Genomic DNA, 25,851 nt, shown 5'->3' on the forward strand with positions numbered 1-25,851 from the left:
TACATTGTATATTATTAAATCGTGTTGTTTGTATTAGTTGTTGTGTACGTGTGCGCGCACTTGTGAATGTGCCTGACGGTGCGGGAGCGCGCCTGTGGGATCTGCATGGAGAGAAGCGGCAGCAGCGCGGTGACGGTCACGTGACGGAGTCTGCTGCTGGCTGAGTGAAGCGTGTTAGCAGGTAATAAAAAAAAACAAATCTCTCTTTCAGTTTCTAATTGGTGTTTATATATCAGATGTACGTCATTAATATTTCCATTTCTTTGACGCTTATCTGTTTTAATCCGTCGCTGAATGTTTTTTCGAGGTTATGTTGCCTTTTGTATGGCTTTGTTTTGCCTCCTCAGTTTAGCTTATTCGGCTTTAGCTCTGCTGTGAGACCGTTTTCCTCAAATATTTCTTTACAACAAGCCCGTATCACTGTTAAGCCAGTTTTTCTTACATCAGAAACGTCATATTGATATACATCTTGGTGTTTAAATGCTCTTGAGGGTTTAAATGTTGTGAACAAGGACGCCGGGCGGTCGTGAGTTAGCTAGCTAAGCTACAACAATTGGAGAGGAAATGACATTAGAGATCATGGACAAAGGAGAGCAGGGACTGTATGCGCTTATATGCTCTTCACAAACTGTTTTTACGCATTCATGGGGTCAGAAAAAACGCCATACGTAACTTGAATGTATCCAAACATCTCTAATGAATCTGTAAAGTTAAACTAGGATGCTGACCCTGATCCTGGGTCTAAATTCCCTTTGTTTGAGCCATCACATGTATGTATATATATATATTTTTTTTAACATTATGTTTATGCGTGTAGTTTGGTTTTGAAGGGGGAATTTGGACCTTTTTATAGGAACTCAGAAAGCAAACAAAGTCATCTGTGCATGTGCTTTGATTATGGTCGTTTGTTTAAAGTTTTCTTATATGATGAAGCATCGCATATTTTGTTTACGAATGTGTCTTACAATTTTTGTCAATATTTAAGGTTTTATTAGTGTTCGAAACTGAAAAAGCCAAACCAAGTTGTCTGTTTTTGTTATAAACCAATCATTTGTCAGATATTTGGCCATTTTGAGATTATTGACATTGGCCAATAACTATGCTCACTTGACTAGTTAACAGTAGTATTATGCTTCATGTAAAAGTAAAAAAATATATAAAAACGTTATATTAAGTGGCCTTAACTACTATGTACTTACATTTAAATTAATCATTAGATAAAATGCACTTATTGTGTACATGTTTTTACATTGTACTTATATTTTAAAAACACCTGCATGTAATTATATCTGTAATTACATTTATAATTACACTGTTGACCCATCCCTTACACCTTACCCCTACCCATACCACCAAAGCTTTCCCTAACCTTACCCGTATCCCACCTCAATAGCAGCAAAAGTGTTTTGCAATTCAATATGAACCCAATAAGTACATTGTACTTATGTTTTGAAGTAAGTACATAGTAGTTAAGGCCACCTAATGTAAAGTGGGACCAAAAAATCTTCCGATAACTTTGCTTTTTCAAAAGTCATCTGTGCATGTGCTTTGATTATGGTTGTTTGTTTAAAGTTTTCTAATTTGATGAAGCCATCACATATTTTGTTTTGTTTATGAATGTGTCTTACAATTTTTGTCAATATTTGCTCAATATATAGGTTTTATTAGTGTTCGAAACGGAAAAAGCCAAACCAAGTTGTCTGTTTTGGTTATAAACCAATCATTTGTCAGATATTTGGCCATTTTGAGATTATTGACATTGGCCAATAACTATGCTCACTTGACCAGTTAACAGTAGTATTATGCTTTATGTAAAAGCAAAAAAAATCGGTCCCACTTTATATTAAGTGGCCTTAACTACTATGTACATTTAAATTAATCATTTGATACAATGCACTTATTGTGTACATGTTTTTACATTGTACTTATAGCAGCAAAAGTGTTTTGCAATTCAATATGAACCCAATAAGTACATTGTACTTATGTTTAGAAGTAAGTACATAGTAGTTAAGGCCAACTAATGTAAAGTGGGACCAAGAAATCTTCCGATAACTTTGCTTTTTCAAAATTTTAGTGCATTTTTTGGGAATGTTGTCAAAGTTCATTAATTTTTTTTCTCATTTGTGACATTATTTCATATCTTCATAATTTGTTTTTCTGCTACCTATTCATAATCAAAGATGAAACTGATTATAATTTTTAATTGTTAGTTTTTTGGCGAATTTCTCAATCTGCATCTCTAAATGTGCTTTATACAAACCATATCTGTGAATTTGAGGACACTATGGGTGGTCTGCTGACCAAGAGAAAAGGCTTTGTTTATCCATTTTGTAAGGATCTCAGAAATGTCCCCACATGAGACCATTGTCAGCTGGTGGAATCACTTTTGTGGGTTGTTTTGCTTACAGTCATCATTAAATCGTTTGACCAGCAGCGCTTGCACAGCCAAATTCACACCAGTAAGATCTTTTTGATGTATATTGCAAGCTTGGAATTTTTGCTGGATATTATCTGATGATCTCTATACGTCAGAATCTAGCTGGAACGTTGTTGTCGGGCGTTTTTTGTGTGGCCGCGTAGAAGGGTTAAACATGCACAATAAGATCTCTTCTAGCAGCCAAGAAAAGCCCACTGTATCCATCACAGATGTTATGTGTGTTGCCTTGTCTTCTGTGCGAGCAGTGACTCTTGCTGATGTTTTAGTCTTAGTTTCATGGATGTGGAGAATCTAATGTACTGTAGTGTCAGTAGTGGAGGTTTTAATTTGGTGAAAAATCATCTAAGAAGGTTTTTTAAAGGAACAGCTCTGCCAAAAATGAAAATCCTGTCATTCCACACCCCTTTGACTGATTTCTTTGGAACACTTTCCTTGCTTTGAAAGAGAAAGAGGACAGCGGTTGTCCAGCTCCAATACCCTCCAAAAATCACTTTAAAAGTATCTTAAAAAATAGTCTATATTACTCGTGCCCTATGTTCCAAGTCTGTCGAAGTCATATGATTATTTTGTGTGAGAAACAAACCAAATTTTAAATTACAATCCATTAAAAATCCACTTTCTCTCCAATAGGGCTGGGCGATATGTCACTAGTGCTCCGATGTTGATTTTAACACTCAGCAATTGCCAAAAATATTTTACATATCCCCATAGTTACAATACACGTTTATTTATTTTTTTAAACAATTTTGATACTTTAAAATGAGTTAAAGGAAAACGGTATTACGGACAAGATGATGGTTGTGTATTTTTGTTACACACACACACACACACACACACACACACACACATGCAAGAGCATGAATGAAATATTTACTCTTAATAGTTAACCTACAGCCTAATTTAGACGGTGATTAAAATGGTTTGAAGAATGAAAACAATGGTAGACAATATAATTGCATATTGCAATGTTTTTAAGGTGATTATCGATAAGATTTTTTATTTTTTTTTTAGTCTGCATTCTGATGTAGAACCTGGAAACGCTGTGTCTATACAAAGTAAACAGTGTAGGAGAATGACAGGGGAAGAGAAGAAATTGTTGATTAAAGTTGAATAAAATTTTATTTTTGCGCGCAAAAAGTATTCTCGTTGCTTCATAACATTAGGGTTGAACCATTATAGTCATATGGACTATTTTAACAATGTATTTACTACTTTTCAGGACCTTGAATGTGGTAATTACTAGGGTTGGGTACCGAATTTTAAGGGCATCGACCAAATGACGTCAAATTCACATTAAAACTATCTGTGCCAAATTTCGGTACCTGAGAACGCATCTGGGCTTGAGAGGTACATTAAAGAGAGAGAGAGAGAGACCATGTCACGTCATCCCTGCAACTTGTTTAAAAACAACACACAGGGCAATTGCTAAGTGTTCTGAAGTGTGGTTAAATTTCACAAAACAAGATGCAGACTTAGACGACGTAATTTGCAGTATGTCGATTAAAAACTTAAAACGTGCTTACTCCAGTCTGTATATGATCTATGATCCGTGTTGCAAGCGTTGTTAATCTCATCGCGACGTTCTGCGCAGAAACTGCTCATGCACGCTCCACATGTTGTTACATACTAAATATTGTCACAGTCATATTTTCCATGTGTTTGTTTGTCAAACTCCAGCTCTGACAGCATCATGGGGAAAATGAAACAACTCTTTTGTGCTACTGTGCTGACGAAACATAAAGTCAAGGCACGTGTGTCCGAAACCAACACTGAACAGCGGAGGTGAAGAACAGCGTGATAAATGGTCATTTGTGATAATTAAAATGTTGAAATTGAGAGGTTTGGGCTTATTTTTGTCACTGAAATAAACATTTTTGTTATTACATGGAGAGTAAAGTACCGAAAAAAGGTACCGTTGGGTACCGGCACCGAATTTCAGGTACCGATACTGGTACCGGATAAAATGTGAACAGTATCCAACGCTAGTAATTACGTTGCTTTGGGGGATCAGAAACCTCTCATATACTAGATCTTAATTTGTGTTCCAAAGATGAATGAAGGTCTTGTGTGTTTGGAACAACATGAGGGTGAGTAATTAATGACAGAAATTTCATTTTTGGGTGAACTAACCCTTTAATCATGACTGCTTGGATATATATGAAATGGTAACACTTTACAATAAGAGTCCATCTGTAACATTAACTAAGGTTACTTTTCATTCGGTATCCATTTTAAAAACTATCGGTTGGTTAATCGGTTATCGGCGATTGTGGTCCTACCTAGTTATCGTTATCGGTAAAATCCACTATCCGTCGACCTCTAGGATCAAACCTTGAGTTTTTGAATCTATGAAAATGAGATTTTAGGGCTCGACTTTAAGGAATGCTTGGTGTTCTTATGCTATAACTGACTGTTTAGTTGTCTTTAATATTTTTTTGTAATTTTATGGTGCTTTTTTTCTAAATGGACAGCTTATAAACATGGCAAAGAAAATAATTAAAGATGGAAAATCATGTAGGTTTTGAAACAACATAAGTCATTGATAACAGAATTTTCCTTTTAAGGTGAGCCATCCCTTTAATATTTCCTTGTTTCAACATTTTAAGTTGTTGTGTAAATGTGCTTTTCGTGGTTAATGAAACCGGTCACACCAGCAGGACTGACATAGTCTGGAAAATTTGTAATGTCAACGTCTTTTCTGTGAAATAGCTAGATGTTTAGATCATCAAATCAGTACAGGCTTCAGTGTAGATTCGAGTTTGTTAGGTAATATACATTCCTTCATGTCCTCATGCCAGAAGACTAAGTTGTTATTTTGTATGCATGAGGAATGACTACGTGATGTGATCCGAGTGTGAGCGTTTTTGAAGCACACTACAGTTGTGAAGTGTTAGCGGACACCAGTGTGGTCTCGTAGCGTGGTCTTCATTTCAGCAGGGCTCGGATAAGCTCAATTGTTTTTCTACAAGGGTTTCTGGCGGTCAGAGTATTGCTCAATCTTGCCCAACTGGGTTTAGGAGAAAGGAAATCCGATACGGCCCCTGTGTGTTTGCCTGACGCTGCGCGGGACACTGAAGGGAAGATCTACAGAAAACATCAGCTAGCTTGCTTGAACAATACCTCGTCTGCAAATATTTGGAGTAGAAACTAGGACATGGAAGGGTTTTCTGAATAATAACCACCACTTCCTGTTTTTGGCCTTGTTTTCTTACAGATTTTTCTGTTTTGTACATACATTGTTTTGTATATACTGTATATGATGACCTCGGTGGGCATCGAACGAGCCCGGGGCACTCGGGACAAAGCGCTGCCCATTACCACACAGACCACACAACCACAGAAACAGCTTCAGGTGAGTGAACAAAAATATATGGAAACATGCTATGTTAGGAATAACATACTACCATGTAGGGCTGTCATTAACGATTATTTTGGTAATTGAGAAATCGATTTGATTATTTTGATGATTAATTGAGTAATGTACATCATATATATGTTTTTACACAGCAGATCAAATCCTTAATATTGGCTAAATGTTTACTTAATCTTTAATATTTGGCCACTTCTTTATGATAGAAATGCTGCCACTGTAATTTCTTGAACAAGAACATGTGGACATCAAAACATGCAAACTCAGAGCTGAGGGTTTAAACTTTTATTTTGAAATCGTTTAAACTTTAATTTTGAAAACATGTATCCTGTGATTGCTTATGTTTATAAATGATTTACGTTACAAATCTGATGAAATGGCGCACATTGCATTCCCAGATGAACATTTTAAGCAACCCAAACTACGCAGAAATAGTTTGTTAACCTGAGACGCACTCCACGCATGTACAACAGTGCAACACAGTATGTGATTTCACAACAGCACTATGCTATAGTATTATTTTTAAATGGTTTTAATACATTGTACAGCCTAAAAAAACGGTCTAATAATGCAGTTCATGGATTCTCGTCTGTGGAATGCACCACTTCCGGTATTTTGCCGGTTACTCGAAACAGGCAAATTGCAGTCGATTTTTAAAAATTGAGTAGTCGAATTGAATCGAGGGATCATGACAGCCCTTCTACCGTGCTACTCTTATTATTATTTCTGCAGTATATAGTATGGATGTAATCTGCTGGGTATTGTATCCCAGAATGCAATATGCTAGACTTCACCTTCTAGTTTCCTTAGGGGCGTTTAGACACTCTTGCATTAAAAAATAACAGCAAGATGGAGCACAAAGCTGGAGTGCTGAGCCGCACTTTAATAAGTTGAACTTTTTAAACGTGACATCTTCACACAGTGCTCGTGATAGTATGTTAAAAAAAAAAGGCAAGACAAATGTGTTTTGCTTTAAAGAGGATGAATTTAACACAAAATCTAGTCATTCTCACTAATTGATTAGTCAGCTGCTATTTGATTTCCAAAAGTTAACACATTTTTCACTACCTTAAATTTGTTAATTTTTATTTGGAGATGATAATGACTCTTCTTGCCTTGCTGAATGAAACATGCAATGTATTGGGGTCTTGTGACAAAAAAATTTACTATTATTTGAAATGGTTATTGTTGCCTAATGCATACTTTTATTTTTTATAGAGATAGCAGACAGTACAGTAGGCTAGTAGCCAAACATACATTGAGTGGACCATGTCTGCTTCCACTTGTATGTGACTTGTCTCGGTCATGAATCTGACTGCTCATACAATTCCTTTTATTTTTTCAAAAAGATCCTTGGTCACCCATTCTGATGTTCACAACTTGTGCTTCCAATTGCAGGCTACAGCCGAGCAGATCCGACTGGCCCAGATGATCTACGACAAGAACGATGCAGATTTTGAGGATAAAGTGAAACAGGTGTGCGAAGCTCTCTTCCATCTGAGTAAAGTGATGTTTAAACTTCTGTTAACCCCAGTGATGTTCATATTTGCTCATAGCTCATAGAGGTTACAGGGAAGAACCAAGACGATTGCATGGTTGCTCTCCACGACTGCAATGAGGATGTCAACAGAGCCATCAACTTTCTGCTTGAGGGAACCTCTGATGCGGTAAGAATTCCACATGTGATCTAGACTACTTAGTAGGCACTAAAACTCATGATGAGTTATTGAAAAAGAAGAACTAAAACTGTTTTTATTGAAAAAGTTGATGCTACTGTCAGCTGTTTTGTGGCTGGGCTGTAAAAGTCAAAACAATGAAAAGGTTTTTTTATTTTTTTTTATAGCCTAATGATGAGCATGCAACTGTGCTTAATGTCCATATTCATGTGTGACTGACGCTAATCTATTTCAGAGATAAAACCTCTGGGACTGTTGTGGTGAAATTTGAGAGGCCTCTTCTTATAGACTAGGATTTATTTGAATTATTTCTGGGAATGAAACTCAAAAATAGAAAGTGGGTCACTTCTGTAGTGTTGATCAGAAGGTAATCCTGTGTCATAACAGACCTCTGCCTCCTCCACTGTGTCATAATACGAGCTCCTAAATGTCCTTCATCATTAATGAGGATTCAACCGTGATGATTAGCAAACCTGAATTTAAATCAGTTTTGTAAAATGGCACTGCACTGGTACCCAACATCTGCTGTACGATGTCCTGACTAGTAGTACATTTTTTCTCTGTCATCTTGCAGACCTCTTGGGAAACGGTGGGGAAAAAGAAGAGTCTTGGGAAGGATGGCACCTCCACTGAGAGTAAGGAGAACAAGGAGAACAGGGAGAAGAAAGAGAGGGAAAGCAGCAAGGGTCGTGGTGGAGCGAGTCGCCGTGGTAGAGGGACCAGTCGCAACAGGCCAGGTGAGTGTGGTGTTGAGATTTCCTTGTTTTTTGCTATTCAGAGCCTATTTTCACTTGTCTCTTAATGCGTTTTGACTGATTGTTAAAGGGTTAGTTCACCCTAAAATTAAAATTCTGTCATTAATTACTCATCCTCATGTCATTCGACACCCGTAAGACTTTCGTTCATCTTCAGAACACAAATTCAGATGTTTTTGACTAAATCTGATGGCTCAGTAAAGCCTCCATTGACAGCAAGTTAATTTACACTTTCAATGCCCAGAAAGGTACTAAAGACACATTTAAAACAGTTCATGTGACTACAGTGGTTCAATCACTCTGTCTGTTATATTTAGTACCTTTCTGGGTGTTTGAAAGTGTTAATTATCTTGCTGGCAATGGAGGCCTCACTGAGCCATCGGATTTTATCAAAAATATCTTAATTTGTGTTCCGAAGATGAACGAAGGTCTTATGGGTGTGGAACGACATGAGGTTGAGTAATTAATGACTGAATTTTCATTTTTGGGTGAATCAACCCTTTAAAACTGTTCATTTACACTTGACCACATAAATGTGTTTCCGCAAAACAAATGTAAATCTGATCTTGGGGATATTCCGTTGCATGTGGAATGCGTCTCAAACCACCTCCTGAAGTGGTTTGTGATCTGATTGCAGTCTGTTTCGTTGTGCATTTACACCTGGTATTTTCATGATCAGGTAGCTATCCGATCAGAGAAAGCGCATGAAGTGACTTTTTTTTGTTTGTATCCAGCAGCAATATTTAGACAATATTTACAATAATTTAGACAATATTTGCAATTTAGAAAAAATTAGCAATTTTGAAAATGTATAGCACCTCTGCCTGCTTGTAGTATATTTTCTTATATTTGCACTGTGGTTATAGTTATAGTTGAGGCTTAAAAAAATAAAAATAACCTCACTCCGAGCAGAATCAGTATTTTAACATTTATGTTTTGTATTCCTTCTGTAACGTTATCGTTCTGAAAGCAATTTGATTAGAAAAAATACCAGTTAATAACTTTTTTTTTTTTTTTTTTTTTTTTAATCCTATACTTTATATACCAGAGCTTGAATTGAACTTTATACTAAAAGCTTGTAAATAAACCTTGAGTGGATACTTAAACTGATGGTAAACCTCATACAGCAGCTTCATGAATGAAGCTGTGAATGAAGTCATGCACAAATTTTGGAGAACATTTCTGCTTGTTTGCAGTGCAAGGGTAAATAAAGAACTGGTTCTTAGAATAAGTACAGTGTTTTCTTTATTCAAAAGATGATGTGTACATTTGTGTAAGTTTTAAGTATTTGGGGAGCAGTGAAGAGTATCTTAGTCTTGTATTTGCCATCTAGTCACAGCCAGTACAGCCTGTGCTGAGCGCCCACATATAGCTACAGTAACCTTTGTAACCTGTAAGTTGATAACTTAATGCGATGAACTTACTGCCTCAGATGCGACCCTTCTAATGACGGACAAAACACAAACTACAGCATTCACTAGTAAAACACCTTGAGCTTTGAGCTTGATTTTGGCAAAATGCTAATAATATAACGACACATGCAAGTGTCTGACCATACTTTGTGCCACAATACTAACTTTGACAAAATTGATGTTTAATAATTAAAAAAAATACATTTAAAAAAATTCTGTATAGTAGCGGTTCTACACTAATCTGGTTTCAAAACACACACCATGCTGGATATAACCTGCCATGGTGACATATCCTCGGATAAACTCCTGAAACCATAAATTTTCATGAAGAAACAGCATTTTTAAATGAAACATTTAGTCTCATTGTGAACTTCTTCAAACTGCATTATACTGTAATCAATTCTATTTTTTTATGTTATTTTATTAAAAGTTTAGATTAGGCTTTTTTTTGTTTGTTTGTTTAATTCTTTCAGGAATCCAGACTTTTTTTCCCTCTCCTTTTTTTAATAATAAAAAGAAAAGAAGCATCAGGTTCAGAGTGAGTTGTGTTGACGCAGCAAAAACTTTTGTACTTTACCTTATAATTGTGTGTGAGTAGGTTATAATTTTTTTTTTTTTAAAAAGGCTTATGTGTGATCTCATGTTATCTGTATAGCAAGGACAGAGGAGAATGGTGTGGACCCTGCTCCCGTTGAGAGAGGTGCTGACCGTGGCCGCAGGGGCCGAGGGAGAGGTAAGCCCACGCACAGTATAAACATCATATTCACATCAGTTGTGCTTATTCGGGATGTGCAAAACTACATTTACAAAATCAACTAGTCGGGTTTTCTCTATTGCGGAAGCCCCCCTGTATATGTGTTTTTAGATATTTATGGCTAAGGTGCTTCAGTAAGGTGACTGACACATATTCAACAAATTAGTAAACCAAAGCTTTCGTTACACCAATTTGAGCATGGTCCTCATAAAACACTGAGATAGGAATGTTACTTCCAACAGGTGATTTGAAGTCGAGTTATTGTTGAAAGCAGTGCTTTGATGTCTGTAGTGGTGGTGCTTTAAAGGGGATGATTTTCTCCTGGGTTTTAGCCCCCCAAAAGCCTGACAATTATAGCAGCTATAGACTGTCAGCAGTGCATTAAAACCTCTGAGAAGTTGCGTTTCCCCAGCCATTTGAAGCGCTAATGAAACTCTAAGAAAAAATTGAGCTGTTGGACAATTGCCATGTTTGACCATCCTGACCCATCCCTAGTGCTTAAGTTTTTATAAGTGCTTATGAGGTTTTATTATTATTATTATTATTATTTTATTCAGTGTCTGGAGGTGGAGGTAGAGGCAGAGGTCGGGCTCCGGTTACCAGCAGGTTTACAGCACAGGGGATGGGGTGAGTATCACTCAAATGTTATTTGAACCTATGATCAATTTTTATTGTCATACAGCCACCTAAAAACCCTTTTCCGTGTATCCTCCTGCAGGACCTTTAACCCTGCAGACTACACCACAGACAGCGGGACATCAAACTCGCATGCTGATGTTTGGGAGACAGGGGCCAATGACACTACAGATGGGACAGGTGAGAGACGCACCTCTGTTGCACAGAACTTTTCACAATCCTTTGGCCCACTCTAATCTCTCTTTCTCTCTTTGACACATTCAGTGGCATGGCAGAACACTCTGGACGAGTGGGCAGCTGAAGACTGGAGTGAAGATGTGAGTGTGAGTCATGCTCTATAATTAACCTCCTATGCATTAAGGGATTTGCAGAGCTTGAATTTAATAAGCCTGAAAAGACATGGTAAATGTGTTGTCCAGAAATGTTGAAGATTCATACTGTATGTAGACAATAGTGATGATAAATAATTTTTATTATTCATATAATTGCATAATATCACTCTGTCTTTTATATATTGTTTGTATTATGCTAAATTGTTATTATTGTATAGTTTTAATTCTGTAACATATAATTATTGTAATATTTATGTTTTGTACATCTGTATAATTGTTTTATATATTGTATGAAATTATATTAGAAATATATAAATTATTGTATATAATTATTTTATATAATTGTAATATAATTATTATATATTACAGTTTTTATATACTATTTAGATCACTCCATCATATTTGTTTACTACAGTCATATACAATATTTAGCTTTTTCTGGAACAAAAATAAAAGTACTAACTGGCCCTTTTTGATCTCCAAAGCTCTCTGAGACCAAAGTGTTCACATCCTCTTGTGCACCTCCAACTGAGAACCACATCACACCTGGCCAGAGGTAATAAAATCAGAGCTGGGGTTCTCATTTCATGTGTTTGAGTTTAGCAAAAACAAACTTTAGGAAATGTATTATTTTAAATCCGATCATATAATGATTATAACATTGCATAGTGAATATAATGTCTTGTTTATTTCACTGACTGTATTGTGTGTGTGTTGTAGTCTGGATCTATCATCTCTGCTGCAAAAGCCTATTGATCGAGAAGAGGCAGGGGGTCTGAAGGCCGTGGGTTCCTCTCAGGGGCTCGGCCACAGTCTGGTCTTCACCAACTCCCACCACCAGCCTGCTCGAAACGGAGGCACATCTGCTGGCTCCAACAGCTACACACACGCCACTCTGGTAAGACAATCCACAGGGATAATTTATAGCATTTACAGAGCTGTCTTCCTAGAGAACAAATGGCAGTGACGTACCTATGTTCCTTTCAAGGGTGCTTAAAGGACCTTTTTTCAAACTTTATTCATTTTTACGTGTTTTCAAGTTAGCAATTTTAATATATATATATATTATACATTCAGTGAGATCTGAATGGGTTTCCTGATGGCACCTTTCCTTTGTGTCTTTTTCCAGTCCTCTGTTTTGGGTTCTGGTTTTGGAGAGCTGGGTGGTCCAAAACTTGGGCAGACCGCCGGGCAGCAAATACTGGAACAGCTGAAGGGGCCTGGTCTTGGGCAGCTTACCTCCCAGCCCTCCAGCACAGGGACCAACTGCACCCCTGTGGGGGGGCTGGTGGGGACGGGGATTTCTGTGCCCTCCTCCTCCTGGGACATCAAACCTCCTGGAACACAGAGCTCTGCTTCACTCCCATCCCAATTCAGTCGTGAGTGTTACAATTGCTTTATTGGACCGGAAACACAAAATTTGTTCATACTTGCAAACATGTGACTATGCATTAACACTATTAACCTGTTTGCACCAAATCTGACTTTTCTACACAAATAACATAAAAGCAGCTTTTAAAATGAAACTATTCAGTCCTATCAACTTCTTTTGTTTGCTCTTTAGGGGAGTTTCAGATGCAGCCAGAGCCATCTTTGGTGCTAAGCCAACTTGCCCAGCGACAGCAGGGCTCCCTGACCCACACGGGGCCTCTAGCCAGGCAGCCCAGCCCTCCCCCACTGAGTGCCCCTTCGCCTGCCCCGGGAACACTGGAAGCCTTTCCTAAAGCGCCGGAACCATCACAGCACCGTGATGGGCCCTCGATGGCCCCCTCACAGGCTGCAGACTCTCAGGGCAGCAGCACACAGCAGCGGCAGATAAAGACACAAAAGCGACGGATACCTCCCACTTCCAAGGTGACTAGAGATTTAAAAAACATGGTGGAATGCTTTGTAAGATCTCTTGGGCTACAGTTTGTAGATAAATATACATGAAATGGCCTTTGCAACCCATTTTTCTTACATAATCTGGCTTATTTCTGGGTTCAGTGGAATTTTCAGCCAAAAAGGGTATATAGGGTGGGGCTTGATTTTGTCCATCTGGAATTGATTAAATCGTGAAAAGTGGGTGTTACCAGAATGTAGGGCAAAGCAAGTTATAAAGAAGAAAATGTACAGATGAATTGCTCTGGAGCATGGTTTATGAACATTTTGATATTGTGTTAAAAGTTTTCTTTCTTTCTTTTTTTTTTTTTTTTTGCATATATGCTTACTCCTGTATACAGCATTACCATTTAAAAGTTTGGGGTCGATAAGATTTTTAATATTTTTGAAAAGTCAAAAATGCTCACCAAAGCTGCATTTATTCGATCACAAATACAGTAAAACAGTAATATTGTGAAATATTACAATTAAAAAATTTAAAATATATTTTAAAGCTGAATTTTCAGCATCATTCCTCCAGTCTTCAGTGTCACATGATCTTTCAGAAATCATTTGAAGAACTTAAAACTTATAAGATATAAACTCGCAATTCGGACTTTATTTCACGTGATTGCGAATAAAGTCCAATTCTGAGAGGAAACAGACTGACTTTTCTCAGAATTTTGAGTTTAATTGCGAGGTATAAAGTCAGAATTGTCAGATATAAACTTGCAATTGTGAGAAATATAGTCAGAATTGTGAGATAAAAAGTCGCAATTACCTTTTTTTTATTCAGTGGTGGAAACAAGCTTCCATATTATACTGACATATACTGTTTGTTTTACATGTGTTTGTACACATCCAGATTCCCGCATCTGCCGTAGAGATGCCCGGGTCAGCAGATATGTCCGGTCTAAATGTGCAGTTTGGTGCCCTGGACTTTGGTTCAGAATCTGCCCTGCCAGACTTTGGCCAGTCGGAGAACTGCAACAGTGAACCCATAAGGGAGGCTGCAGTGGTTCCTCAGTCACAGAGCAGCCTTTACTCTAAGCCAATCAGGTCAGTCAAATGGGAGAAATGGCTATAATGAAGACAAAATGGTCTCTCTGTTGTCTAAATTGAATTTAAGTGCTTTTTCTTTTTTGAGCAGTGGACTTCATGTATTGCTTATTTTCCTAAATCTCTCAACGCATGTCTTTCAAACCAGTCTTTAGCTTTAAAAACTCCATTCTGCATGCTAATACTTTTCCCATGATCTCCCCTGCAGTGAATCTCTGACCAGTCCGGTCCCTTTGCTGCTGCCTCTGGCCTCTTCTGACAGCATCTACCCCTCTCCCTCGGTACCTCTCCCCAGCCTCGCCCCCTCCCACAACACCCCCAGCTCGGTGACAGCCCCCTCGTCCTCCTCATCTTCCTCCTCCGCTGCATCATCGGCGGGTAACAGCTTTGACTGTGGTGTGGCCCCTCACTCAAGACTGAACTTTTCTCAGAGCAAGGAGCCTTCTGGACCTGTGACGGTGGGTACAGACAGAGAAACCTTAGTTTTCACTCGAATTCTCAGTTTAAAGGGCTATATTAAACAAAAAATGAAAATTGTCATTTACATTACCGTCTAAAAGTTTGGGGTCAGTAAATATTTTTTTATTTTTATTTTTTTAAGAAAATAATGCTTTTATTCAGCAAGGATGCATTTAATGATGATAAGACATTTATAATGTTACAAAACATTTATATTTCAAATAAATGCTGATCCTTTGAACTTTCTATTCATCAAAGAATTTTGAACTTGTATCACGGTTTCCCTAAAAGTATTAGGCATTTCAGCCGTTTTCAACATTGGTAAAAAATTTTTCTTCCACCAAATCGGCATATTAGAAAGACTTCTGAAGTATCATGTGACACTGAAGACTGGAGTAATGATACTTAAACTTTTACTTGTATTTGTACTGCATTTTTGATTGAATAAATGCAGCCATGGTGAGAATGAGACTGCTTTCTAAAACATTAAAAAAAAATCTTACTGACTCTCAAACTTTTGAACAGTCGTGTATGTGCTCTCATGTTGTACCATGAATGCACTATTTATTTAGTGCACAGTACCATTGTACATTAAAGAGGTTATGCTGCTAATATTGATTAAGTAGACTTTGTTTGCATCTCTGACAGAACGGTTTCAATGGTGCGAGGACCTCTGCTGCTTTAGACAGTAAGTCAAACTCATCAGTTTTACCCTTCTTTCTGTGTCATGCAAGATTTAACTTCACACTCTTTAACTGCTTCGGTTTTGTAATATATGACACTTATGCATTCTCCATCAGCCACATCGAGTTCCTCCACTCCAAAACAAGAGTCTCCCTCTCTGGGCAGCAGCACAAGTGTTGCCCCCTCTGCCCCATCCTCACTGTTGCCCCCTTCTGTTACACCACACAGCTCCGTTCTGCCCAGCCTGGCATCTGAGCTGTCCTCTGCCAGCTTAACTCCCCTCAGCAGGTGAGCGAGATGTTTATTTATACCTTTTCTTTGTATTACTCATTTAATTACATTTGATTTCATGTTTTCAAAAGTGTTATGTGGGATACTTATAACTGTGACACTGCCTGTTTTTCCTGTAGTCATGTGAACAGTGGCCATTCCTCTGTGTCGGCACTTTGCACCACATCTTCACTTACAGTGAGTTCTGTAGGATGCACAGACGCAACACACACTCTCTCCTCACCACCTCCACTGTCTGTAACACCTCCGTGTGTGTATGTGTCCTCAGTATACCAGTGTGGACAGCATGAACTCTCTCGCCTCCTCATCGATGGCATTTTCCTCCCCGCCTGTGTCCGCTCTGTCCAGCAGCAGCGTGAGCAGTGCAACAATTGGCGGCAACAGTCTGCACGGGTCTGCGTTGGGTCACGGCACCAATGGTAGCACACCTTCTGGAATCAGGGCTGCCCCGCTACTGTCTTCCTCCAGCGGTGAGAGCACACACACACACACCCACACACACACACATATCACGATATTATAATCATATAGCTATTATGACAATACCACGTAGTATCATGATACCATTTGTGTCCTTTAGATGTACTTTTACACATCTAAGGAGGGTCAGAGTGTTGGCATTCTGCTGTTGGTTTAAAGGGATAGTTCACCCAAAAATGAAAATTCTGTCATCATTTACTCATCCTCAAGTTGTTTCACACCTGTATGCATTTTGCTCTTCTTCTGAACACAAATATTTTGAAGACTATTAGTAACCAAACAGCTGATGAAACCCATTGACTTCCATTGTATGGAAAAAAAAATACTCCCGGTGTTATTGGTAATACCGGTGTGAAAATTTCCTTTCCGTGACATCCCTAAATCTAATCAGCCACTTTAGTTCAGTGGGAAATCTGCAATTCATCATTCTCCAACAATTCTTCCCTATCTGTGTGCAGGTAAAGCTCCTCCTAATCTCTCTCAGGGGGTTCCTCCACTGCTGCCTAACCAGTACATCATGGGACCCGGAGGTCTGCTGCCTGCCTATCCGGTAAGAACCCTCATCCTCTTAAATCAAAACAGATGAGCTTTTATCATTCTGGGAAGTATTGTAGTGTACGTGGAATTTCAGGATTTGTGTGCGCGTGTTTGTTTTGGGTTGGGGGATTCAATGGTGTTGCTTTTATGCACTCTTGTATAGTTGTGTGTTATTGTGAAAAGAGTTAATGTGATGCGTTTTTCATTATGTGACCCAGTATAAGCTCTGAGCCTGTAAATATTGAAATACTGAATATTGTATTATTTCAGTCAAATTTATAGTGTGTATGAGTGCTGAAAGTTGTTGTTTATGTCATACAGCAGATTTATGGCTATGAAGACCTCCACATGCTCCAATCCAGACTACCAATGGTGAGTCTGAGACCATCAAATTCCCTCTTAAAATGCTTTAGCGCAGTGATTCTCAACCAGGGGTCCCAATGGGGCCTCAAGATTACTTGATTATTTAAAGTAAAACAAAACAAGCATTCAAATAAACTAAAAATGTTATATACACTCATCTAAAGGATTATTAGGAACACCATACTAATACTGTGTTTGACCCCCTTTCACCTTCAGAACTGCCTTAATTCTACGTGGCATTGATTCAACAAGGTGCTGAAAGCATTCTTTAGAAATGTTGGCCCATATTGATAGGATAGCATCTTGCAGTTGATGGAGATTTGTGGGATGCACATCCAGGGCACGAAGCTCCCGTTCCACCACATCCCAAAGATGCTCTAGTGGGTTGAGATTTGGTGACTGTGGGGGCCATTTTAGTGCAGTGAACTCTTTGTCATGTTCAAGAAACCAATTTGAAATGATTCGAGCTTTGTGACATGTTGCATTATCCTGTTGGAAGTAGCCATCAGAGGATGGGTACATGGTGGTCATAAAGGGATGGACATGGTCAGAAACAATGCTCAGGTAGGCCGTGGCATTTAAACGATGCCCAGTTGTCACTAAGGGGCCTAAAGTGTGCCAAAAAAACATCCCCCACACCATTACACCACCACCAGCAGCCTGCACAGTGGTAACAAGGCATGATGGATCCATGTTCTCATTCTGTTTACGACAAATTCTGACTCTACCATCTGAATGTCTCAACAGAAATCGAGACTCATCAGACCAGGCAACATTTTTCCAGTCTTCAACTGTCCAATTTTGGTGAGCTCGTGCAAATTGTAGCCTCTTTTTCCTATTTGTAGTGGAGATGAGTGGTACCCGGTGGGATCTTCTGCTGTTGTAGCCCATCCATCTCAAGGTTGTGCGTGTTGTGGCTTCACAAATGCTTTGCTGCATACCTCGGTTGTAACGAGTGGTTATTTCAGTCAAAGTTGCTCTTCTATCAGCTTGCATCAGTCAGCCCATTCTCCTGTGACCTCTAGCATCAACAAGGCATTTCCGCCCACAGGACTGCCGCATACTGGATGTTTTTCCCTTTTCACACCATTCTTTGTAAACCCTAGAAATGGTTGTGCGTGAAAATCCCAGTAACTGAGCAGATTGTGAAAATACTCAGACCGGCCCGTCTGGCACCAACAACCATGCCACGCTCAAAATTGCTTAAATCACCTTTCTTTCCCATCCTGACATTCAGTTTGGAGTTCAGGAGATTGTCTTGACCAGGACCACACCCCTAAATACATTGAAGCAACTGCCATGTGATTGGTTGATTAGATAATTGCATTAATGAGAAATTGAACAGGTGTTCCTAATAATCCTTTAGGTGAGTGTATTTTATAATGTATATACATTTCTAGTTATAGGTTGGGGGGTGCTTCGTATGTTGTTGTGGACAATGAAATCAAAATGGTTGAAGTCCACTGCTTTAGAGCTGTTGCTGAGCTTTGTTTTCTTATCAAACTTCATTTCTATTTTCTTGACTATTGTTTGACTGACATTAAACATCTTGAGAGTATATAGGTCTATGATATTAGACTGGCCTTATGGTTAGAGAGTCAGACTGGTAACTCAAAGGTTGTAGGTTTGATTCCCAATACCAGCAGGAAATGACTAAGGTGCCCTTCCGCAAGACACCTAACCCCCAGTCACTCCCAGGGCGCAGCAGCAAAATGGCTGCCCACTGCTCCGGGTGTGTGTGTCCATGGTTTGCAGTGTGTGTGGGTTTATTATTCACTACTCCTAATGTGTGCGCACTAACATGGATGGGTTAAATGCAGAGGACAGATTCTGAGTATGGGTTATCATACTTGGCCTTCACGTCCTGTCACTTAAAAACACAACTGCTGATATTCACATATTGTCAAGATAGAAATATTTTGGGAAACAACGGAAGATCTAACATCTGTTAACCACACATGCTTGGACCATTATCAGCTCAAAAGCCCAAAGATTAATCGGCCTGACCCAGGCTTGTTTGAAGTTATTACATAATCGCCTGATTATGATTATTTGATTTCATCATGAGTTTTTGAGATATAATCATTGTGCACTGTAGATTCCAGTCAATTTAAAATTACCACCCAGATAAGGTATTTTTAAGTGAATATAAAAATGCAGAAATCAAAGCTCTTCTTTTGTGAAGTAATTTTAAAATGATTAAAATCCAGTGTAAAGTGAAGGAAATTAGGACAAATATATTTATGTAATTGTTGGAGTAATTCATTCTTAATAAATACATAAAATAATTTTAACTAATTATATTACTATAATATTCAATTTAATGTAAAGTGAACTTGTCACATTTAAAGTGACAAAACAATAACATTTAAATATTCATTAAAATAAAATGAAATCTGTCCTGTGCAGTATTTGTGCACATGGCCTTAAAAAATCATGCAGATTTAATTTTTGAAGTTCATTGTTAATAACTCCTGTATGTATAATAAAATTAAAATCTAAATAACATGAGCACAATTATTTTTTATTTTGAATATTTTGAAACTATTGAAAACTAACACAATGTCACACACAATGTCTATTGAAAACTATTTGAAACTAATATTTTGAGTATTTGACAATAAATTCACAATAATGGTGCAAAACTTTTACAAATGCACAATTATTTGACAATGACAATTAACTGGCAGCTCTAGTCTAGCCAAATGTTCACTCTGCAATCTCTCTGCTTTTTCTGATCCCTGTAGGATTACTATGGAATCACATTCCCAGGGCCGACTGCTACGCTGTCTGGCAGAGATGGGAGCCTCGCCAACAACCCTTACTCAGGTACTACATGGCGATATTCAGTTGCTTTTTATTGGTCTGTAAGCTTTGATTCATAATGACGGAGATGACATCTGTGTAGACAAAAGCAGAAAATAAAGTATGTGTTTTTTATTTTCTCCTCTCAGGTGACATCACAAAGTTTGGCAGAGGTGAATCCACCTCACCAGCACCCTCTACCAGCCTGTCTGCTGCTCACGCCCCACAGACGGCGCAGCCTCTACAGGCTCAGAGCCAAGGCCAGAGCCAGCCCCAGCCGCAGGGCCACCACAACACCCAACAGACCTTCCTAAACCCCGCCCTGCCCCCTGGATACAGCTATACGGGCCTTCCCTACTACCCCGGGGTGCCTGGTGTGCCCAGCGCATTCCAGTACGGCCCCACCATGTTCGTGCCCCCTGCCTCGGCCAAACAGCATGGCATGGGGCTGAGCAACCCCACAACGCCATTCCAGCAGCCCAGTGGCTACAGCCAGCACGCCTTTAGCTCAGGTTTGTGCAGATTAGACATATACACAAATTCTCATGTGTACTATGTACTGTGGAGTGTTAAAGTATTCCCCATACCCTGTTTCAAGGGTATGATGACCTGACACAAGGCCCAGCAGGAAATGAGTACAACAAAGGCTACAGCAACTCTTCTCAAACACAGGCCAAATCTGCTGCCTCTGGCCCAGGGAAAGGTACAAACATACTCGACACTTCATTTCATTTTTCATACTTGACAATTCACATTTCATTTTTTATTCATAAATTTACCCTGTCCACTAAATTAAAATGAATAATGCATCATTTTGTGTCTCAGGTGTCTCTGTGACATCTAGCAATTCTGGGGTGCCAGACATCAGTGGAACTGTTTACAATAAAACACAGGTACTTTTATTCATTTGTGCTTTACACACACATATGCACTACCGCTCGTCTCTTATGCTCACCAGGCCTCAGTTATTTGATCAAAAATACAGTAAAAACAATTACAATTTAAAGTCCCCATGTGGTGAAAATCAATTTTTTTTTTTAATGTTGTTTATATGTCTGTGTGGTGTTTTTTTAATATGCTTTAAGACAAACCATGTGCAAATTCATAAGTCCATTTCTGAGTATTTAAAACTGCAGCAATCTAAAGGCAGTCTCAAAAACACGGTTTGAAATCGCTGGTGTTTCTTACATCACAAACTACCTTGTAACCAATCACGTCAATGTGCCAGCGGGCACGTTTAGTATATCATTAACTATGACCGCTCTGAAGCAGGGAGTCTCAAGAGAAGACCGGTTATCCCGGTATATTTTTCTGTTGATACGAAAAATCAGGTAGATTTAACAATATAGCGGGTGTATGATGTATATTACGATGTTATGATGAAACATTATATGCCTTTCTCCACTGACATTCTGAGTTGTTCAAAGCATTTCTAAGGTTATTGATTTTTAAAAGGCAGCCTCAGATAGTGAACTGGAACATGGTTTGTGTAACATTAGCAACACTTTATTAGCTGTTTGATAACATAGTCAAGCTAAAGGCCAATCATATTAACTACCGTTGTGTCCGATGTTGTAAAAGCGATACCATTATGCAGCGTTTACCTCAGTAAGTTGACTGAGTGGATCTCGTCTGAGCTTGTGTGAGTGGAGGTGGGGCTAATTAGCATATTCATAGATCCACGTATACTAAATGAAGCAAGGGTGTAGTTATATTCAGGCTATTTTAAGGCATTAAGAATTTTTTTTTTTTTTTCACAAAGATTTTTTAAGGGATAAAATTTTTGACTACAGGAGGACTTTAAAAATATCTATTTTCTGTTGTAATATATTTTAAAATGTAATTTAATCCTGTGATGCAGTCATTACTTCAATCTTCAGTGTCACATGATCTTTAAGAAATCATTCTGATATGCCGATTTGCTACTCAAGAAACATTTCTTATTTTTATCAATGTCGACAACGATTGTGTACCTGCGTGAAGTTGGCCCCCCCACCCAACGTAAAACGTCGGCAAAATAGTCTCAATCGTTTGTGCTCCGTTTGTGCTGGTTTGTGCTGTAAAAAAATTTGTTTGTGCTGCTTTGGTTTTTTTAGATTTAGTTTTTTAGACCTGAGATTTTATAAATATTATTTTAATAGGCATATCTAAAAAAAACCAACAAAAAAAACGAAGCAGCACAAACGAAACTTTTACCGGCACAAACCAGCACAAACGAAGCACAAACGATTGAGACTATTTTCGGTGAATTTGGAGCATGTGGGGGGCTGAGTGACCTCAGAATGACCTATAAAACTTATTTTAATATTTTAAAAACCGAAGCAGCACAAACGAAACCTTTACCGGCACAAACCAGCACAAACGAAGCACAAACGATTGAGACTATTTTGGGCGAATTTGGAGCATGTGGGGGGCTGAGTGACCTGAAAATGACCTATAAAAGTTATTTTAATTTTTTTAAAAACCGAAGCAGCACAAATGAAAATTTCACCAGCACAAACCAGCACAATCGGAGCACAAACAAACTAAACTATTTTGGGCGAATTTGGAGCATGTGGGGGGCTGAGTGATGTCATCGCCTATAATTCAAAGTCTAATATTTTAAAATCAAAAGCAGCACAAACGAAACTTTTACCAGCACAAACGATTGAGACTATTTTCGGTGAATTTGGAACGTGGGGGGCGGCTGGGTGACCTCAGAATGACCTATAAATATTCTTTTAATATCTAAACAAAACAAAACAGCACAAACGAAAATTTTTACGGTTCAAACAAAGCACAAACAATTGAGACTATTTTGCCGACGTTTTGCGTTGGGTGGGGGGCCAACTGTTTTTGGGGAAACTGTGATACATTTTTTTTTTTTTTTTTTTTTTTAGTATTCTTTGATTAATTGATGTTTAAAAAGAACAGCATTCAATGTTATAAAAGTCTTTACTGTCACTTTTGATCAGTCTAATGCTTCTTTACGCTGAATAAAATTATACCATACTTTAAACCATACTTTTCTATAAATATAAATGCATGTATATAAAGACTGAATATTATGTGTGTACTTTTTCCTGCAGCCGTTTGATAAGCAGGGTTTCCATGCTGGCACACCTCCTCCTTTCAGCCTCCCCTCGGCTCTGGGCGGCACGGGACCTTTGACCCCTGGTGCTGCCCCTTATGCTCCTGCTCCATTCCTTCATATTCTGCCGGCCCACCAGCAGCCCCACTCACAGCTGCTCCATCATCACCTCACCCAGGATGGACAGGTCAGTCCCTGCCTATTCACACAATGTCTACATTTCTCAGACAGTTCCCTTATACAGAGTGTGAGATGTTATTGAAATGTACATGAACCCAAACGTAATAAATGTAGAATATTTTATACTTTAATCATTCATTTGAGTCACAGAGAACGTGGCTTCACTGTCTTTAAGTGTTGAGATGTTATAGATGCAAGTGCAAAAGTTGTCAACATGGTAACCTTTCACCCTTGTAAGCTCATCTGTCTGGTGTGTTTGTTCACATAGGGTGGGCCAAACCAGAGAAGCCAGTCCAGCACCATGCAGCAGAAGACCCAGGTCAACAAGTCCAACTATGGCAGCTCTCCCTACTGGGGCAACTGAGCACAGTCCACAGCGCAGGTGCCGTCCCGTACCCGACGACACGCCGATCAGAGCAGAGGGACGCCTGTACACACACTACCCTCATCCTCATCCTCCTCCCACGTTCTCATCTCCCCTTTTCAAAGTTTTGGCTGTTGTATGTAAAGTATATTTATGTATGTATTTATACAGTATATATGTATTGGTAGGATATGAAATGTGGTTTTTCTGCATTTTGATTTTGAAGGATGTTTTTTTTTTTTTAATTCATTGCTAACTGGCTAAGAGGATATGATGACAGAGAAGTGATGAGAACATAACAGAAGAGTGAATATACTTGAAGCAGAGCAGGCATCATGATTCAAACATGGGAGTTTTTATTTGTATACATACCCCTGATAATGTATGTACATTACTGCTAAGCTTGATCACTTGATGGTGAAGCCTTTTTTTAACTTTTGTATTTTGCTCCTGTCCCACCCCCCCTTCACCTGTGAACTTTTTTTCTATTGAGGGGGATTTTTAATTTCAGTGCTTAATTTTGTTCCCTCTGCCCTTCATTTGTGAAATCCCTCCCACCCACCCACCAAATTGGCTAAATGGTAGCATTTTAGATCCGATTTCATTTTAACATTGGTTTTACCCTTGTTGTCAAAATAAAACTGTCCAGTTTAATCGTCTCAGTCTGATTCTTCACGCACACAGTACTTGAGCACACATGATCAGTAATATAGGAATACATTTCATTTATTAAAAATATATGAAATATGAAGCATAAGAAACAAGCCAATCTGATATATTTGCATTGCCGTGACAGATTATCTCTCTAATGCTGCATTCACATGTCGGAATTTATGAGAAGTTTATGGGAAAAAAAACATTCACAATGCTGTTGATGTGGTGTAATCCGTGCAGCGCTACCGAGACCTACGTCAGAACGCCGGCTCACAATTGGCCAGTTTACGTCAGCAGCACACGTGATGCTCATGTGAACAGCGTCGGCCATTACTAAGCAGTCGTTCTGACGTAAAATCTGGAAGCTCTGCACTGAGTCTACAAATGTAAACAGTGTAGGAGAATGACTTGAAGAAATTGTTGAAGTAAGTCGTTATTTTTGTTTTTGCACACAAAAAGTATTTTCATCTTCGTAATGTTAAAGGGTTAGTTAACCCAAAAATGAAAATTCTGTAATTAATTACTCACCCTCATGTCGTTCCACACCAGCAAGATCTTCGGAACACAAATTAAGATATTTTTGATAAATTCCGATGGCTCAGTGAGGCCTGCATCGCCAGCAAAACAATTAACACTTTCAATGCCCAGAAAGCCACTAAAGACATGTTGAAACAGTTCATATGACTACAGTGGTTCAACCTTAATATTATAAAGCAATGTGAATACTTTTTGTGCGCCAAAAAAAAAACCTAAACGACTTTATTCAACAATATCTAGTGATGGGCAATTTCAAAACACTGCTTCATAAGGCTTCGAAGCTTCACAAATCTTTTGTTTCGAATTAGTTATTCGCAGCTTGAATCAAACTGCCAAAGTTACATACCCCCCCCCCAGTGGTGAATCATTGAAATTTCTAACGAAGCCTAGTTTACTGAAATCACTTGACTTTCACGCTCCGAACCACTGATTCGAAACAAAAGATGCATAAAACTTCAAAGCTTCATGAAGCAGTGTTTTGAAATCGCCCATCACTAGATATTGTTGAATAAAGTCGTTATTTAGTTTTTTTGATGCACAAAAAGTATTCTCATTGCTTTATAATATTAAGGTTGAACCACTGTAGTCACATGAACTGATTTAAATATGTCTTTAGTAACTTTCTGGACAATGTAAGTGTAAATTGTCTTGCTGGCAATGGAGGCCTCATTGAGTCATTGGATTTTATCAAAAATATCTTAATTTGTGTTCTGAAGATGAATGAAGGTCTTACGTTTGGAACGGCATGAGGGTGAGTAATGACAGAATTTTCATTTTTGGGTGAACTAACCCTTTAAAACCACTGTAGTCACATTGACTATTTTAATGTCTTTACTACCTTCCTGGGCCTTGAAAATGGTTATAACATTGCAGTTTATAGGGGAGTCTGAAAGCTCTCAGATTTCATTAAAAATATATGAATTTGTCTTCCGAAGTTGAAGTAATTAAGAGTTTGGAATGACAAGGTTGAGTAAATGACAAATTTAATTTTTGGGTGAACTAACCATTTAAGTGACATGACATCTGACACACAGAAGCCAATGGCACGTCACTATGCTTAAAGGTGCTACAGAGGATGTTTTGTTTTATACATTTTTGCAATATTACTTGAAACTGTCTTTACTCACTGATAAAAG

General features: G+C 38.5%; 1 protein-coding gene across 2 annotated transcripts; it reads left to right on the forward strand.

The window, feature by feature from the left end:
• The first annotated feature begins 37 nt into the window (after positions 1 to 37).
• Positions 38 to 24,178, forward strand: ubap2a (ubiquitin associated protein 2a). 2 transcript variants are annotated; one of them, XM_048165519.1, is made up of 27 exons: positions 38 to 181; positions 5,652 to 5,789; positions 7,206 to 7,283; positions 7,364 to 7,474; positions 8,058 to 8,220; positions 10,306 to 10,383; positions 10,962 to 11,031; positions 11,123 to 11,220; positions 11,305 to 11,363; positions 11,858 to 11,928; positions 12,093 to 12,270; positions 12,502 to 12,751; positions 12,937 to 13,226; positions 14,098 to 14,291; positions 14,500 to 14,749; positions 15,399 to 15,438; positions 15,551 to 15,722; positions 15,845 to 15,902; positions 15,994 to 16,195; positions 16,664 to 16,755; positions 17,064 to 17,114; positions 19,853 to 19,934; positions 20,060 to 20,422; positions 20,509 to 20,613; positions 20,736 to 20,803; positions 22,979 to 23,167; positions 23,429 to 24,178. In XM_048165519.1, the coding sequence occupies exons 2-27, from the start codon at positions 5,694 to 5,696 to the stop codon at positions 23,522 to 23,524; spliced, it is 3,504 nt and encodes a 1,167-aa protein (XP_048021476.1). In that variant the 5' UTR covers positions 38 to 181; positions 5,652 to 5,693; the 3' UTR covers positions 23,525 to 24,178. The 2 variants fall into 2 exon arrangements, with proteins under 2 accessions (XP_048021476.1, XP_048021477.1); XM_048165520.1 differs by having other exon boundaries at positions 11,305 to 11,357.
• The last annotated feature ends 1,673 nt before the right edge of the window (positions 24,179 to 25,851 follow it).

The sequence above is a fragment of the Megalobrama amblycephala genome, linkage group LG18 (genome assembly GCF_018812025.1).
Source record: "Megalobrama amblycephala isolate DHTTF-2021 linkage group LG18, ASM1881202v1, whole genome shotgun sequence".
Lineage (NCBI taxonomy): Eukaryota > Metazoa > Chordata > Actinopteri > Cypriniformes > Xenocyprididae > Megalobrama > Megalobrama amblycephala.